Here is a 17,004-nt window from a genome sequence, read left to right as displayed (position 1 = left end):
CTAATATCTCTGTTTCTCTCTATTACCCTCTCTACAAACTCTCTCTCTCTCTCTCACACACACACACACTTACGCAGCAAACATGTCTCTGATGTCTCTCATATCGGGCCATTTCATCAGAGCACTCCTTGCTGCCATGGACTCTGACTGACAGTTTCTTCCCGGCTGATGAGGCGGATGACTGTCATACACACACACACACACCCACACACACACACACGCAAGCTTAAAAGATCAAATCCCCAACGTCAGGCTTAAAGAGAGCCTTGAACACTGCAAAAAATATCAAGTCACTTACTGTAATCTAGCATTGAGTCTGAAAGACCCCATGAAATGCCATCTTTACTTCCTTGATTTGATGTTTTTCCTGTTGAAACAGGATGTTGGGGCGGGACATAATGCAGTGAGGGATTATTCAAAAGTCTAAACCAATGGAATATCAGTCAGGGAGAGAAAGGCAGTTTTATTTGATGGGAGGGGCAGAGGGGCGGGATTGTTCAAAACTCTATAATGGCTTTATTGGTTGGAATTCATGTTTACGCCTACAGTACTAGTGCAGCATGAGGTCACCATTAAAGATTCTGTTTTCCAGGAAGTAAAAGTAATGGGAGTTCTTACATCAAATGACACGACTTGATACTTGACACTAGTGGAGCGATATAAATATATAGATATAAATTCTCAAAGCAGGTGAAAATGCATTGGACACGAGTGATATTCTCACCCCATTTGCAGACTTTTTCACTTGTTCTTTTTCACAAGATTTTCAAACTCAATACTTGACTGAATGACTTGTTAAGATGGACATTTTTTGCAGTGAAGGTTCACTGACCTGACCTGACCAGATCCTAGTCCCAGTGAGGTATTAGCCTTTTGGTTGTAGGATACTACATCCAAAAGCAGAAGAACTGTGCCATCTCCTCGTCATATTGATGAAATTCATTATTCATTTCCCTGATGTTTTTCAAACTTCAAGGTAACAGAGCAGAAAATAACAGATTGATGCACATGAGCATGTTACTTTGGAGGCAAAGTATCATAACCACTGTGTTGTAGAGGGCTAGCCCATTGTAAGCCCATTTAAATGAATCCATTTTGAGTACTTACAAAAGAAACCAAGGAGTCATGTGATATATCGTACAAAATAAGTCATATATCCATTTATGAGATTAAACCTCTTGGCAACATAAATTATACTGCCCTTGCAGTGTGTTATTATGCAAAGCGATTGCTAACAATATGATTTTCTCCAACAAAAGACAAGGCTTGGCTTTTCTCGTGTTTACTCATGTCGTTTAGGAAGAAGACTAATCTAATTACACAAAATGTGGGTCACATGCAACGTGTGAATTTAAATTATACACTATGTAACTCATGCATATGTACAGACAATTGCTCATAGAAAGAGAAAGAGTCCAAGACAAAAGCGTTTCAAGAAAACAATTAGGAATAAATCACCTATTAGCCTATATGCATGTCTAAAAAGAAGGCGGGCATATATGATACCATTTGGTAGAAAACATATGTTGTTTGGCGGACACTAGGCTTGGGCAATATCCAAAATTTATCGCAATACTGTCCCGCCAAAATATATTTTTTCTGTTTATGTCTTTTAAAAAAAAATTGGATTTCTTCTAAATTGCATCATAACATTTTCAATAATATCTTGCGATAAAGCCCCTAGCCCCGAGCCTAGCAGACGCTTTCATCCAAGGTTACTTACAGTTACCATGTGTGTGTACATATTAAGCACGGGTGGCCCCCGGAGGGAATCAACCTAACTTGCAGTGGTAGGGCCATTGATCTATACAGGTCCATATGAAGCACATCGCATTTACATGCCATACTGTATTTGTCACCATATTCTATTCTGACACCATATACTGATATACCCACGCACACACAGGCACGTATCCTTCATTCATTAAGGTATTACCACTGGATTCCCCAGAGGTTAGGGTTCCACTAGATTACAGCATGAGAGGGAGCTTAATCCACTGTCTAAAACCTGTAAAAGCAGCATATAATTGACCATGAAGGTACTGTAAATTACCTTCCTGAGCGGTGATCGTTTTATCTGCTCTGATAAAACACTCACGGGTTTAGAGTACCCCCCCCGTTCCCCCTCCACACACACACACACATCATCCATACCAGCGGAGGATTAGAGGTATTACAGTACAGTATTCCCCAGAGGCAGGATCACCTGGTCTACAGCATCGGCAGAGATAAAAAAAACACGTCGGCGTCGTTGTTTAATCTCACTGTAATGGGGGCTCTCATACGCCCGGGCTGCCGATGGTGGCATTCATTCACTCCAGATAACCATGGAAATGGTGTGTTAAATACCAGGCTAGCACACAAGGAGGTAGGGGGGGGGGGGAGGGGGAGGGGAGTGTGTAGAGGGGGGGGCAAACAGAGCCCAAAGCTCCCTGTTATCATCAGGTTTAAGAATAAAGCGCAGGGATTGGGTGTGAATGTGTAGTCAGCAGGTGATTACTTAGCTGTGGAAAAAGGAGGGCTTTTTTTTTTTTTTTTTTTTAGTAAAAAAAAAGGGGGGGGGGGGGGGGGTGAAGAGAAGCAACCGCTCAGCCCTGTGTTTCTTCAGTGATCGTTTTATGGTTTTGATTTTTTTGTTTTACCCTTTATTGATCCAGGGTTAGGTTTAGTCGGGGGTTAAGCAGGGGGGGGGGGGTTGAGAGCGTTACTCGTCCTCTCCCCTCCCACATCTCGGGATTCGAACTGGCAATTATCTTCCGCTTCTCTAACCTCCGGAGACTGCATTCCTCATTCAGGTCCCTGTCTTAAAAGTCAAATCGGGGAGAAGGGAAAAGTTCCGGAGTGTGAAGTAAACGCATAAATCTACCGGAATAACTTTCGGTTCGGCCGTATTGGGTGAGACTTATCAATGAAAAGGCCCATTACCGGGTTTGACACAGAATTCAGCCGTGAATCGAGGCCTGGTCTCTAATGTGAATTACAGCTCTGCGTTTTTACAGACTGCAGCGGCAGTAATGAGCTACCTTTTCCCCGGCTGTGGCTCATTACAAGTCCGCGGTGAGAGGCGAGGATTGGGAAATAGGGTATTGTTAAACTCTGCTTAATCAAAGCAGCCAATTAAAACACTTATCACATTAGTCAGGTTTGCTCAAGGGAATGTTTGCATTTAACTGGTCGGGAGAAAAAAAAATAAATGGGGAAAAGAGGAGATTGTTATCTACTGCTGGTTATTAGTCTGGCGTGTGTGTGTGTGTGTGTGTGTGTGTGTGTGTGCACCGGGGGCTCAAGGGAATATGTCCTCACCTTTATAACCATGGGCTGCAAATTAGTGTGTGTGTGTGTGTGCGTGTGTGTGTGTGTATATATCTCACCTCACGTTCGCTTCGGTCATGGAGGCAGCTTGGTGGAACTGCTCACTGCTGTGTTTGTACCGTTCCAAGTTCTGAAAGACACACACACACACACACACACACAACACAAACAACATCTCTGTGAGTTTATTTTTTATGTGTTCATTTTCATATTTGCATTCTTTTGTTTGCTATGGCAAGTGGATGCGTTTGGGCGTGCTGTGCATGCTTTCATAGTCTGTCGTTTTTTAAATGTTTGCATGTGTGTGTGTGTGTGTGTGTGTGTGTGTGTGTTAGTTGTTTGCATTCTTGTGCTCTCCCCTCTGCTCTTCTCCCTCTACACAAACGACAGCACCTCAGGAGACCCATCTGAGGTTGAACAGCTGGCCCTCTGGTGTGGTCATAACAACCTGGCAACAAGCTCAAAACTGTGGAGATGACAGTGGACTTCAGGAGGAGCCCCCCAACACTGCCCCCCCCTCACCATACTCAACAGCACCGTGTCTGCGGTGGAAACCTTCAGGTTTCTGGGATCCACAATCTCCCAGGTGGGCGTCCAACATAGACACACTCATCAAAAAGGCCCAGCAGAGGATGTACTTCCTACGCCAGCTCAGGAAGTTCAGCCTGCCACAGGAGCTGCTGATCCAGTTCTACTCTGCAATAATCCAGTCTGTTCTCTGCACATCCATCACTGTCTGGTTTGGATCGGCCACCAAAGAGGACAGGAACAGACTACAAAGGACAGTCGGGACTGCAGAAAAAATCATTGGTGCCGACCTGACTTGTACATCTCCAGAGTCAGAAAGCGGGCAGGAAAGATCACCCATCACACCCTGGACACAACCTGTTCCAGCTCCTCCCCTCTGGTAGGAGCTGGAAGAACACTGTACGCTCCGCTACAGAACACTGTACGCCAAAACAACCAGACACAAGAACAGTTTCTTCTCACAGGCCATCACGCTGATGAACAATTAAATCACTTAATGACAGAAACTATCCCTGTGCAATAAACCTGTAACACCTACCTCATGTATATGATTCACGCCGCCCCCCCATCATCATCATCATCATCATCATCATCATCCGTAGAATAGCTGATTTGTGTATATAATATATAATATTTATTCCAGCATCTTTGCACTCTGCACCATTGCACTACTGTCCCAGTGTTGTTTACTTATGTGTATATATATACTATATATATATATATATATATACTTTCTATACTTTTTTATATATATATGCATATTTGTACATAGTAGTTAGATGTTTAGGTTACCTCTGTCCATTGTGTTGTCCTTGTTTTCAGCTGTATATTTATTCTGTGTAAGTACATTGTGAGCAATGGAAAAGCCGGAGTCAAATTCCTTGTATGTGTACATACTTGGCCAATAAAGCTGATTCTGATTCTGATTCTGATAAAGTAAGATGATGGAGAATATCCCCGCACTCGGACCAGCTCATTTCTTCCCTGCGCTCCATTTCTTTATCTGTCTTCCCCAACACCTTCCTCTTCTCCTCCGTCTTTCTCTTTCCCTCCCCATCGCCATTCCTCGCCTTATAAACCCCTTTTGTCAATTCAGCGACGCTTCACAGCTCTTCGGGGCCTCGCCTAAAAAAACAAAAAGTTGATTTTAAACCTAAACATTAACTCAACTCTAACCTTAACCGCACCGGAGACCCCGGGGCCTCAATTCGCAAAAAAACACGTTCTTAACGCAGAATTTATGAAGGAAAAGCAGAACTCGAGGAGATGTACTTTTTTTTTTTTCTCCATAAGAAGGTTTTGTGAATCCAGCGGCCCCTCTCTACCGAACCCGAGCCTCGGCAATAACGAGGTGCATTACTCATACATTTTTTAAGATATCATGATTTCTGACTACGCGGCTTGGCCGAGGAGCGCGAAAAACCCCAGGCAGGCAGGCAGGCAGGCAGGCAGGCAGGCAGGCAGGCAGGCAGCGGTATTATGATAAAACAAGCAGCTAATCCACAACAACTGCAGCCTCTCCACCGCTGATCCTCCTGGCTTAGGCCTCCCGGCTCCCGGCATCCCCCCCAAATATTTAACCAGCAAACCGTACCAGCTGGGGACGGAGGGGACGGGGGGGGGAGAGTTAGGAGAGAGGTAAGGCAAGAATAAAGAAAGAGAGAAGCAGAAGAAGAAAGTAAGGGAGAAGAAAGAGAGGCAAAGGAGTGAGAAGAGAGAGTGAGAGATGCGATTAATTGGGGAGAAACCTTCATTTGCCTCGACTGCTAAGGGCAGGATTAGGCCCGGTGTGTGTGTGTGTGTGTGTGTGTGTTTGTGTGTGAATCATGCCTCTTGACTTGACTTAACCTCCCTACCTTGGGAATAGTCATTAATGTCGTGACCACAAGGAAAAAAAACACAGAACGTACATCTATCCTGCATTACTGCTATAGTTGCCATTGAATTCTACACTGAAAAGGTATAATGTGACACAAAGCCTGTGTCCCTCCATCATGTCGCTGTGGCCTCTGACAGCTGAAAAGAGAACAACACCTACATTTCCCAAAGTATTCCCCTCAAGGCCAGAGCAGTAATGTACTGTAGCAGTGATTGAGTGCATGTGTTGCTAGCAGGGAAGGAAAGTAACCTTTTGTCTTCAGGCCACAGCAAGTCCCAAAGTCCGCCAGCCGCTTTCACTACTTTACCAGCCAATTTGATTTTTCGAGGATAAAATCGGACTTCCAAATGATGGTTGGTTACCTCCCCGAATGGCTGGATATTGACACCAAGCCTCCCTCATGTAGGCCTCCAATCGTTTTTGATGAAGGAAGAAGAAAGCAAGAAGGAATAATGGAATGAAGACATTTGAGACTCTAGCCCTGGTCTGCTCTCTTTAGGCTTCTTCCAACAATAGTGCCTGAAGGGGAATTTACTCTCATCATTCATATCATCTTTGAGAGTCTGTTTGTGAAGATGCAGAAGTCTCAGAGAGCAAAGGCTCTAATCTGCGATGGCATCAAGAGGCAAAACCTGCAGGTGTGATTGATGAACAGGATGGTTAATGAGAGTAGGGACAAATTTTGTAATAAATAACCAGTGTTACCTCTATAATTTTCTTTGTAGATGTGGGTGGGTGGAGGTAATTTTTGGCCCAGGTTCGCTCCTGGACCCAATCCAGGATCAGAGCTGGATGTTAAAAACAAATCATACTAACAGTGAAACGTCCAATAAAGTGGGATTAACATGAATTTTGCTTCGGGGTGAACTGAAGTTTCACGTAGGAAAACAAAGGAATACGAGCGGCATTCGCTGCGGCTGCAGCGGCATCATCGGTTGCCATGGTGACGCCAATGAATTAAGGGGGATTTGCCGGGTTTCTGATCCAGCAGCTGGCATCTGCCTCGTCTCGCACTTGTCACACTGGCACTCGTCTGCCACCATCCCCCTCTTCCTTCTGCTCTTGTCATATTTCCTTCCTTGCTCATCCTCTTTGAAAAGCTCCTTCACCTCCATGCATATACGGTATTCCCCTATCTGCACTCATCTTCCTCCTTCATCCTTCCTTCATCATCCTCTGTTGGTACCACTGAACTCTATCTGTACTCACTTGCCACTAGGATTAGACCTGGTTTGACGAAATATTGAGTGGATATTTGCCTTTTATTAAAAAATCGGATATCAACCAGTCAGTGTTGTCCATCTCTGACATGATGGATATGATGCAGTTTGTTTGATTATATATTTATTGTATAATTGATCAATACTACACTGATATTCTATGGGAAGCTCTTATTGATTGAATTGATTCTAATCCAACAATTTAACACATTATTATCCTGAGTTTCAGTGGTCTAAATGCTTTTTCAGAGGTTTTTCCCCCCCTGGCAAGAATACAGTTCTGGGGGGAAACACTGAATACTTTTATTAGTATTTGGCCTGGAAATCGTCAAACTTAAAGATATTGAATACCAGCGCAAAATATAGGCAACTTCAATCAAAAAATACCAGTAACATTGGTCTTCAAAAAGCCATTTCGGTTGAACCCTGTCTGCCACGATCCCCGTCTTCAATCTTTCTTCATCTTTCATAATCCTCTTCAGTAACTCCCTTAACTCCCTGTTATCCATGTCATCTTCCATCATTGCCACAATCCCTTCTCTTGCTCTTCTCCCATCACTCCGACCTCGCAATTTACTTTGATTCCTTCCCCCCCCCTCGTCATCCTCTATGAAAACCTTCCTGACCTATAATTTGGACATTTAGCCGACGCTCCTACCTATAGCAATGAGTGAGCGGGTAAGGGTTCAAGCATCTTCTGCGAGGACCCTCTCCACCTCTCTCTCTCTCTCTTTATCCGCCCCCCACCTGTCTCTCCCAACTTTGCTCAGTCCCCCCTGCTGTGTTAATCTGGTCAATATCTACTTCAGCCAAAGGAGGTAGGGAGGGATCACTGTGGTTTACCAAGGCTTCTCTCCTCATTACTCGGGAATGGCTGATATTGGCTGCGACAGGGATGGGGATGAAAGAAAAGAACACAATCAATATGCAAAAAGCACTGCATGATGATGCAAATGTCAAGTTTTGTAGCTGCCCCGCCCACAATTAGTCAGACTAGAGCGACCCATCAAGTTGCTCGCAGTGTGAACGCAGGGTTAACATTACAAACACACACACTTACCCTTCATGTATAGTACGCACACAAACCTACAGAAACAACACAAAAAAATCTGAATTTTTGCAGACGCCACATGCACTCGTGCGTAGGCGGGTGGCAAAGGTATACACAAAAAAACACTCTCTCACTCGCTCACACACACACACACACACACGCAGGTCTCTCTTTGATCCAGCTGTAAAAGGAGCAGCCTTTTAACCCACACACACACACGCACTCCCACTTCATCTAACCTTTCGCTCTGGCCCGACTGTGGCGACAGCATCCAACAACAAGGTATTTACCGCCGAGTCATGATATTAACCCCGGCCTATGTGTGTGTAGGCCCGTGTGTGTGTGTGTGTGCTTTGAGAGATGTGCGTCAGCGTGTCCTATATGTGTCCATCCGTATTCATATCCGCTTTTAATCTTGTTCTTTTGTGTGCGTGTGTCTTATATTCTTCCGTGCCGCAGCTTCTGAAGGGTCGAGCAGGTCACTAATGGAAAGCCTAGTCAGTTAATCGCTCTAACACAACTGCTACCATTAGCTGTGAGCCTACAGCACATAGCCCAGAGACGTATATACCGTATATGGGACGCCATGTTGGTATCCAGTCTTTACTCTAGAGCAGACCTGCAAATATGGTGGGTTTTAGCCTAATGACAATTACGTCAATTCGATATATCTGTTCATGATTGACAACCGAACTGACACTATCTGAATTGTCCTGATGCGGTCCCGCCCACCCATCTGACACCATAGGAGGTTAAAAGACATGATGAGAATTGTGTGTTATGCTATTTAGATTAGTAATTTGGTGAAAAGAGAACCAAAATAGAGACATTTTATATGATTTATCCCCACATATTTAGAAGTTCTGGCTGAAAATCTAGTTTTGTATTTTTTCCTGTCTTGCAGCACCCTCACCTGGACAGCTGGGACAGCCACTTTGCTGCTCAAATCCAATCTTGCAGCTGATTGGATTTAAGATTTTGGATATCTCATGGTGTGCTTCCCACCCTTAAGGAACTTTTACTTGCATTTTTTTTTTTTTTTTGCTCAGCCAAAATAATGAGGCGACGGCAACGTTAGCCCCGGCTCCGCAATGTTTGGTAACGTTAACTTGTTATGAAGCTCATATCTTCATCTCCAGATGGGATGCAGCCTCAGTGGAAATATTGCTAACAAGCTAAACTAATAAGCATATTCACAAGCCCTCGCCGCAGCATATTGAGCAGATACCTTTTTTTTTCCACGGGATGAAAGCGTTAAACTTTGACTCGGCCTACACGGGGCCCGGAGTGCACGCATTTCCATAAGAAAGTGCAACACGGCAGAAAAGTCGAGTTTTTAATACGCCGTTAAAAAAACCCCCAAAAAAACCCCAAAAAAACCCCCCCATAATTCTGGGGTTCTGATCAGAATGCTAAACCCGGCTCCATCGGTTCCACAGGCGAAGAAGTGTTATGAATACACACACACGCGCACACACACACGCTCACAGTGACTCTGACATGTATTCCAGTCTAACATGCTGGGAAATTTGTTGGGAAAAAAAAGAGGGATGAGCAGCCTAGAAAAAAAAAGAAAAAAAAAAAAACACAATTAAAATGCATTCGTCCCCCTCCTCCTCCCAGCTTTGAAGTAAATGAATTTGTGATTGGTTAGCCTATGAGGGCCTGGGGAGAAACGGTGTGTGTGTGTGTGTGCGCGTGTGTATTTGTGTGTGTGGTGTGTCTACGTGTGTTTATAGATGCAAGTGTGTGCCAGCATGTTGACAACATGGCTGTACGCGTAAGCAAATGTGTGTATGTGTCTGTCAACATGGGTGTACGTGAATGCATATGTTAAGTATGTAGGTGTGTGTATCCAAGTACATGTGCATGTGTGTATAGATGTGTTTGTGCATGCGTGTGTGTGTGTGTGCATGTCATCTTAATAAAGTTCTCTGCTCCGCTCTCTAGCCAGGTATAAAGGTACTGCCATGGCATTAGTTGGATTAAAGAAGGAGTGTGTGTGTGTGTGTGTGTGTGTGTGTGTGTGTGTGTGTGTGTGTGTGTGTGTGTGTGTGTGTGTGTGTGTGTGTGTGTGTGGCGGGGCAGATATTCGCGGTGCACGACGTGGAGGCCCCTGCCGACAGCGTGTCAAGCAGCCTGTCAGACTTGGAGGAGGATTATTATCTCCTTCTGTACGCTCTATTTCCACCAGCTTCAAAACTACACTCTGCCGTGACAGGAGAAGGAGAGAGAGAGAGAGAGAGAAAGAGAGAAAGAGAGAGAGAGACGGACAGCGATGGAGAAAGAGACGGAAATTGACGGACGAGGAGAAACGAAAAGACAAAGGAAGAATGAGGGAGAAATTACAGGTAAACGCAAGTGTCTGAAGTGACAAAATATATGTTTTCATCGGAATCAAGGGTACAAAATTTTACAAAAAACCTAATGTTGGTCACGTTTAATTCTTTCTGTAGAGGAAAACAAAGAAATGCACGACATCCTAATGCACCAACTAACGTCAAAAAACATCTGTTATCTGTATACAGCTGTTGTCTTACTCTCTCCGACTCAAACAGTGAACAGCATCTTGCCACTTGTCACTCGACGGGTGAAAAGTTGAGGCGCGCGGTTCCGGCTAGTAAATCCGTTCGCTTACTCTAATGTCATGCCAGAACTGCCTGTGACTGACTGGGTTCAAGTCGGGGTTGCCCAATGCGCTCCAAAAAGGCATTTCCCCTGCATTTCTAACAGGCTTTTTCCCCCACTGCATGTCAAACCCATTAGGGCTTGTTCACACTCTTACTGCTCTGGACACGGAACGCGGCGGTGAATACGATCTGTGCGTGGATGGAGAATTCAGTCAGGTTTGAGGACTCGCATGGTGTTAATAACATCGGGTATTTTATTTCCAACAATGCAAAGAGAAGGTGCGCTTGGGACTACATGCTTCGATGGGTCATGTCTGGCACGTGAACATATGTAAGACACAAGAAAATCACTGTGTTGTTGATATGAAAAAGCAGCTCCCGTGGCACTCGGTTTGCTTCCATGACAACATGTGGCACAAAGCAGACTTTTTGTACACATTGTAGTTGCTCTCCATTCTCTTTAATGTTAAAAAGGGGGTGCTGGCTCGAAGCACCAGGTCTTAAGCTACGGGCCGATGTCTAGTGGGTCTCCAATCAAGAAGCTCTTATGGGGTTTCAAGAGCCTGAGTCCCAAGAGGAGAGACATAATCTGTCAGCCACTAGTGCCACTAGGGACCCATTTCCACTTGGCTAGAACAAGCATCTCGTATCCAGATTGTCTACATTTGATTTGGCAGGATTTCATTTACACCTGATGATAAAATGCTTCTTCAGTATACAAATTAAATTGGATTTTTCGCACAAACCGCAGACTGCCATGCATGTCACTTCCTCTGTTTTTACCACTATGGTACTGTCTGATTTGATTTGTGTGTTTCATGGTTAAATCTGTGCACTTAAGTTAATTTCTGTTTCCATAATTGCTATGTGTGGACCACCTCCGGAGGTGAGTGAGATCTTCAGTGCATCTTGGGTGCATTTAGACCTGGACTTGTTTTGCTTCATCCAAACTGAACACCCAGGACTAGGAATTTAAGGATACATTGAGCTCACAGTTCAGTTTGATACACAATACAAGTTTCATTGTTCGATATTATCACAATATTTTGAGCAAAATCTGAATGAAGTCATTCATGACTGAAAAAAAATCCCTTTTTTATTACTGAAGGAAAACCACAAACAGGGTGACTACAGGTTTATGTAAGTTGAATGTATAACTTTTTAAGACTTTTTAATGCCAGTTCAAATAAAATTTAACACCAATTTATTCCCCAAATGAGCTTGAAGAGTAAACAAACAAAACAAACTGAGTCCATCTTGTCTCCTACACAGTGGTGAGTTCAGCTGAGCTCACAGAGCAGAAAAGATAAGACCATTGTGACTGTCATTTCTTAGCTGAAATCACAAACATTTTTCAACTCCAAGATGCATACTGTCATACTCTGACACAAATTGTCCTTATAGCCTAACCCGGGATGTGCTTTAATGCCAGGTAAAAACAAGTTAAAAACAATAACAGTGACATCAGCCTAACTCAGTCCGGCTTGGCTCGTCTTGGTTCGGTTCAGATGAGCAGTGTGAAAGACCTAAACCTCCAGCAGTGACAACATTTTGAGCAGTCAAACAGACTAAAACCACAGCATTATGTGGCTCCCTGCTCTGCTGCGGTCTGCAAACACACTAAACCCTGCACACACTGCACAGACAAACACACTCCTGCACACATACAGTACCAGCGCACCCATATATACAGCGTGCATGCAGAACAACACGTATCTGACACACACACACACACACACACACACAGGTCTGTCTCCAAACATCCTAAGCCTAACAGCAAACACAGCTTGTGCCACCCGTATGCCAGCCTGCCAGTCTTCTACTCTCTGGGCAAACCCAACCTGTTACTAATGAGACTAATATAAATAACCGGCATCTGACACCAAGACCTGTGTGTGTGTGTGTGTGTGTGTACAGAGGCAATTCACAGAGGTATTAAATGTTTATTTATGCTGATTGCATGGTAATTAGAACAAAGATTTTGTGCTTTGCTGACATAATTGGGCTGTGTGTGTGTGTATGTGTGTGTGTGTACGCGCGTGTGTGTGTGTGTGTGAGTGCATCTTATTCATGTGACAGTCACAAGCTATGGCCTCTAGTGGTCACAAAGAAAGAAAGAAAGAAAGAAAGAAAGATGCTGACATAATTGGGCTGTGTGTGTGTGTGTGTGTGTGTGTGTGTGTGTGCGTGTGTGTGTGTGAGTGCACCTTATTCACGTGACAGTCACAAGCTATGGCCTCTAGTGGTCACAAAGAAAGCAAGAAAGAAAGAAAGAAAGAAAGAAAGATCTGGAAAGACAGAAAAATCTGGAAAGAAAAAAAGATCTAGAAAGAAAGAAAGACGGAAAAAAGAAAGAATGATAAAAAAAAACCTTCTTGTCTTCACAGCACGGAGGCAGGCTAGCAGCACAGGATTGGACACGCCTAGTTTAAATAAGCCCAGACTCTGAATTTAACCAACAGAGGAAAAGCCTATTGCTCAAGTCAGTGGCTACCAAGAACTCTATCCTCTTATTGGAGCTTATGACAGACACTGAACATAACATAACATCACACACACACACACACACACAAATTATTGAAAAACTTTGAAAACTAGTGGGCCAACCCTTATCAAGAGATTTATTCAACACTTCTGTTAGTGATGAACTCTTTTCCAGTTTTCCAACAGCAAGCAGAAATAACGAATGACACATTATATAAAAATGAATGTGAATAAATGATTGACTGACTAACTGAATGAATGAATGAATGAACAAATGAATGAATGAATGAATGAATGAACGTTTAAGTGAGTGAATGGATGCTGAATCAATTTTGGACAATTTTAGAAATGAGCAGAGTCGGATTTAACAAATCCAAACCAGGTCCAAATAACAGACCCGGAACCTTTTTTCGGAGCATATTATTCTTCCACCATCTTCTCATGCCACAGGTTTGTTTACAAAAGTGGCAAACTAATGTCTTGCCCTCTCTGGTAGTTACATGAGGCATCCAACAGCAGAAAAAGGGGAAATGTCAATCATAGTTAATGGATATCCAATCTAGTTTTACCTTTTTAATTGACTAGCATGTGTGACACCATTGGTTGAATGTACTGTATAGGGTTTCCCCACTGAAAGGCCTTTTCAATGAGTTTCTGCTGCTGCTATAGTAATGCAAATCTCCATCACAGGGTTTTCCTTGGGATGGAAAGGGCTGATCGTCAGACGGCACTGTAAATTTATGAACGGAAATAACATGAATCGCGACGAAACTTTAACCCGTGACGTCGCGAGATCGTCACGCGTCCCGCCCCGAGGTCACGGTCGCCCCTCTCCCTCTGCTCCCGCCGCTCCCTCCGGAGGACCGGGGCCCGCCCGCGTCACAGCGCACACAACGTAACACTTTGATTTTAAGCATAAATGCCCCTGTAAAGGTCTCCTCCGTCTGAGAGCCAGAGTAGCGGCTTCCCCTGAGAGCCAGTGTAAAGGTCCTTCTTGTGTGCAGCCTGGTTGAGGCTGAGACTTAACTCCAGACCCGCAGCTTCCGCACCTTTCCTGCCCGGGAAATGTCAGAGACGCACAGACAAAGGAAAGGGCTTGGGACGGGTCCTCAGGAGGAAATGAGTGTCATCTCTTAAATCACACTTACAGTCAAGCTTTTAACTAGTGTGCTTTTACTTGTATTTGCTTGTTTTATTCTGCTGTAGCCTAATTTCGATTCACATTATTATTGGTTAAATATAACTGTAGAAATAACACCCAAGAGACCATACTTTATGGCTGTGCATCATCCCTACTACATCACAGCCGTACACAATAATAATAGCAGAGAACAAGAAAGATTGTTAACTAACCACAGAAGTTGTCGGAGTTATCGAATATCGCGGTATTTCACGAATATCACAATGATTTTCTGCAGTATCGAATATAAATTGAGGATAATGCCTAAGCCTAGTTGTCATAGCAACCAATAAATAAATAAAACAGCTCTTTGACCAATCAGATTGTCTGGCAGAAACTACTTGTTGTATAATCGTCTGTAACGCACTTTGTAACTCAGTTTTGAAGTTTTAATAAAATATAGTACTACTAATCATCATCATCATCATCATCCATTCATTCATTTATTCATTCATTCATTTATTTCAATTGGAAAGTCAGGGCTGATTTTGTTCTTACGGTAGCACATCTGCTTTCCTTCCTCTCCTCCCTTATAAATAAAGAAATTCATTCATTCATTCATTTTAACTGGAAAGCCAGGGTTGAATTCGTTTTGACTTCAGCGCATCCCCTTTCCTTCCAGTCCTACCCTCTGCTAAGGATTTTCCGATACAGGAAAATCCCCTTCTCTTCTTCTGTGTACGAGAGCAGGTGGCTGAGGGAAAGGAAATAAACAAGGCGTTCAAAACAGGATGTCCCTCTAAACTAGGGCGGTCCCGGCAACCTCCTCTCTCCCTCCTCTCTCCCTCCTCTCTCCTCTTGTCGTAGCGGCCGAGTGGAAGTCTGGAGCGGTATGTGACCAACTTTTGTGTTTACTTGCTTGTTTTCCGTGTTAAAGCGGCTGTCGCTGTCGGGGTGCTTCAGAGTGTCGGGAGCTGTGTTTTCATCCAGGTGTGGAACCAGACTGAGGCTGGCCGCGCCGTTCATGCTGCGACGCTCCCGTAATGAGACTTGCAACACGGACCATTTATATCCATTCACATTCTGTCATACTGCTGTGGCTGGATGAATATAAGCAAGCCATGTGGAGAATTATTACAGAGTGTGGGTGTGTGTGTGTGTGTGTGTGTGTTCGCTCAACTGAGAATGTGCCTGCATTTGTATTTGTGTGTCTGCATACGTTTATATGTGCAACTAATGAAGTCTGTGTGAGCCTCTAGTGCAAGTGTGTGTGTGTGTGTGTGTGTTGTTCCATACCCTCTTCTCCAGTTGTGCCAACTGCTCCTTGTAGAAGGCATCCAACGCGTTCAGCTCCGCATCTTTCTTCTGCAGCTGCTGAGCCTGCAAGAGAACACACACACACACACACACACACAGACACACACACAAATAGAAATGTATTACACACACACACAACAAACTACACTGTGTCCTGGTATGCAGCGTTTTCTCAAACTATACGGTATGAACAGTGTTAATTGGTAATGTGTTGTTCATACCCTATAGAAAAAGGAAAAAAGTAATCATATCTGAGTCAGTATCCCATGTAATATCGGCATATCTATTACATTAAGGTTTCTAATGACTATCTTCTTCCCATCCGCATTGCCTTGACATATCAACATGACACATGAGAGGACGTATTCATTAAAGCAGTATGCACTGGATTCTATGGAGTCAGCATGAAGAGGGAAGAGATGAATACACAGGTATGGATCAGGGAAATGCAAGCAGATTTATAGCATACTACACACACACGCATACACACTGGTACTGTAAATGCATGCACAACAGTGTCATCAAGCTAGACTTTTTAAGACCGTTTTTTATGCCAGTTCACATGAAATATGATACCAATTTCGCAATTGAAATAGATGTGTAAAGTTCTACACAACCGGGCTGATCTGTCACTGGATTAAAACAGCGCACCAACAAACCGCAACAAATTTGAATCCCTCTGAAACTGAGTTTAAGACTGAAAAGGGCAATAAGTACGATTTTTACAGACCACAATATATCTGTGGGGGGTTGTTGATCAATACCCATGACTCAGGCCAGGTGATTTCTGGTTTCCAGACTCACTTTCCAAACTCCCCCCCCATTGGAGTTTCAAGACACTCCAAGAAGTAGACAACATGATCTCACATTGAGATATTTCCAGCGCAGTTACAATGGAGTTTGACAGCAGAACATTTTTTCAGCGGTCTAAAACATCAGCGGTAAACATCGGCTTCTTTCTAGAGAAAGTGTCTTCCGCAAACACAGTTATCATTTAGTAGCTGCCAGTCTTTCCCAGTTCCAACATGAATCAGCATCTTCAGCAGACTTCTCAGACCAGCAGCAGCACTTTGTTGCTCTGGGTCTCCTTCTCACTTTAATTTTTTTGCACCCTGTCCTCTCTTTGTGTTTTTTTGCCTGCTCCGACTTTCCTGATGGAAACCAAAACAATTCCGATCCGTTTCCCCCCCCAAGCATGACATATTTTAGTCAGTTTGCTCCAGTGTAGACTTGGTTTTAAGGTTAAGGTTAAGGTTAAGGTTTTAAGTTAGCAGTCAAAAAAATAGCAGAAGTGCCTGATGCACAGTTAAGATAGCAGTTAGTTAAGATAACAATTTAGCACATTTTAAGAGTTTCTCAGGACCTGCAGACACCCTGCACATTTAAATACATACCAGCACAAGCATGAATGTACCAAGACACACACACACACACACACACACACACAGAGTCTGTTTGCTGTG

General features: G+C 43.7%; 1 protein-coding gene across 1 annotated transcript in view; it reads right to left on the bottom strand.

Moving 5' to 3' along the window:
* Positions 1-17,004, bottom strand: part of chchd6a (coiled-coil-helix-coiled-coil-helix domain containing 6a) — a 76,954-nt gene that overhangs the window by 35,674 nt on the left and 24,276 nt on the right. Inside the window, exons 5-6 of the mRNA XM_071523310.1 lie at positions 15,521-15,604; positions 3,372-3,442 (exon numbers count right to left, since the gene is read on the bottom strand). Coding sequence (XP_071379411.1) covers positions 3,372-3,442; positions 15,521-15,604 — 155 coding nt within the window. The remainder of the gene's footprint in view (positions 1-3,371; positions 3,443-15,520; positions 15,605-17,004) is intronic.

Source organism: Centroberyx affinis, unplaced genomic scaffold (genome assembly GCF_046629955.1).
Source record: "Centroberyx affinis isolate AG114_WGS23_722 - 3 ecotype Tasmania unplaced genomic scaffold, CSIRO-AGI_Caff_v1 ptg001079l_1, whole genome shotgun sequence".
Lineage (NCBI taxonomy): Eukaryota > Metazoa > Chordata > Actinopteri > Beryciformes > Berycidae > Centroberyx > Centroberyx affinis.
Note: the sequence above shows the minus strand (reverse complement) of the source record. Positions and strands in the feature narration are given on the sequence as shown.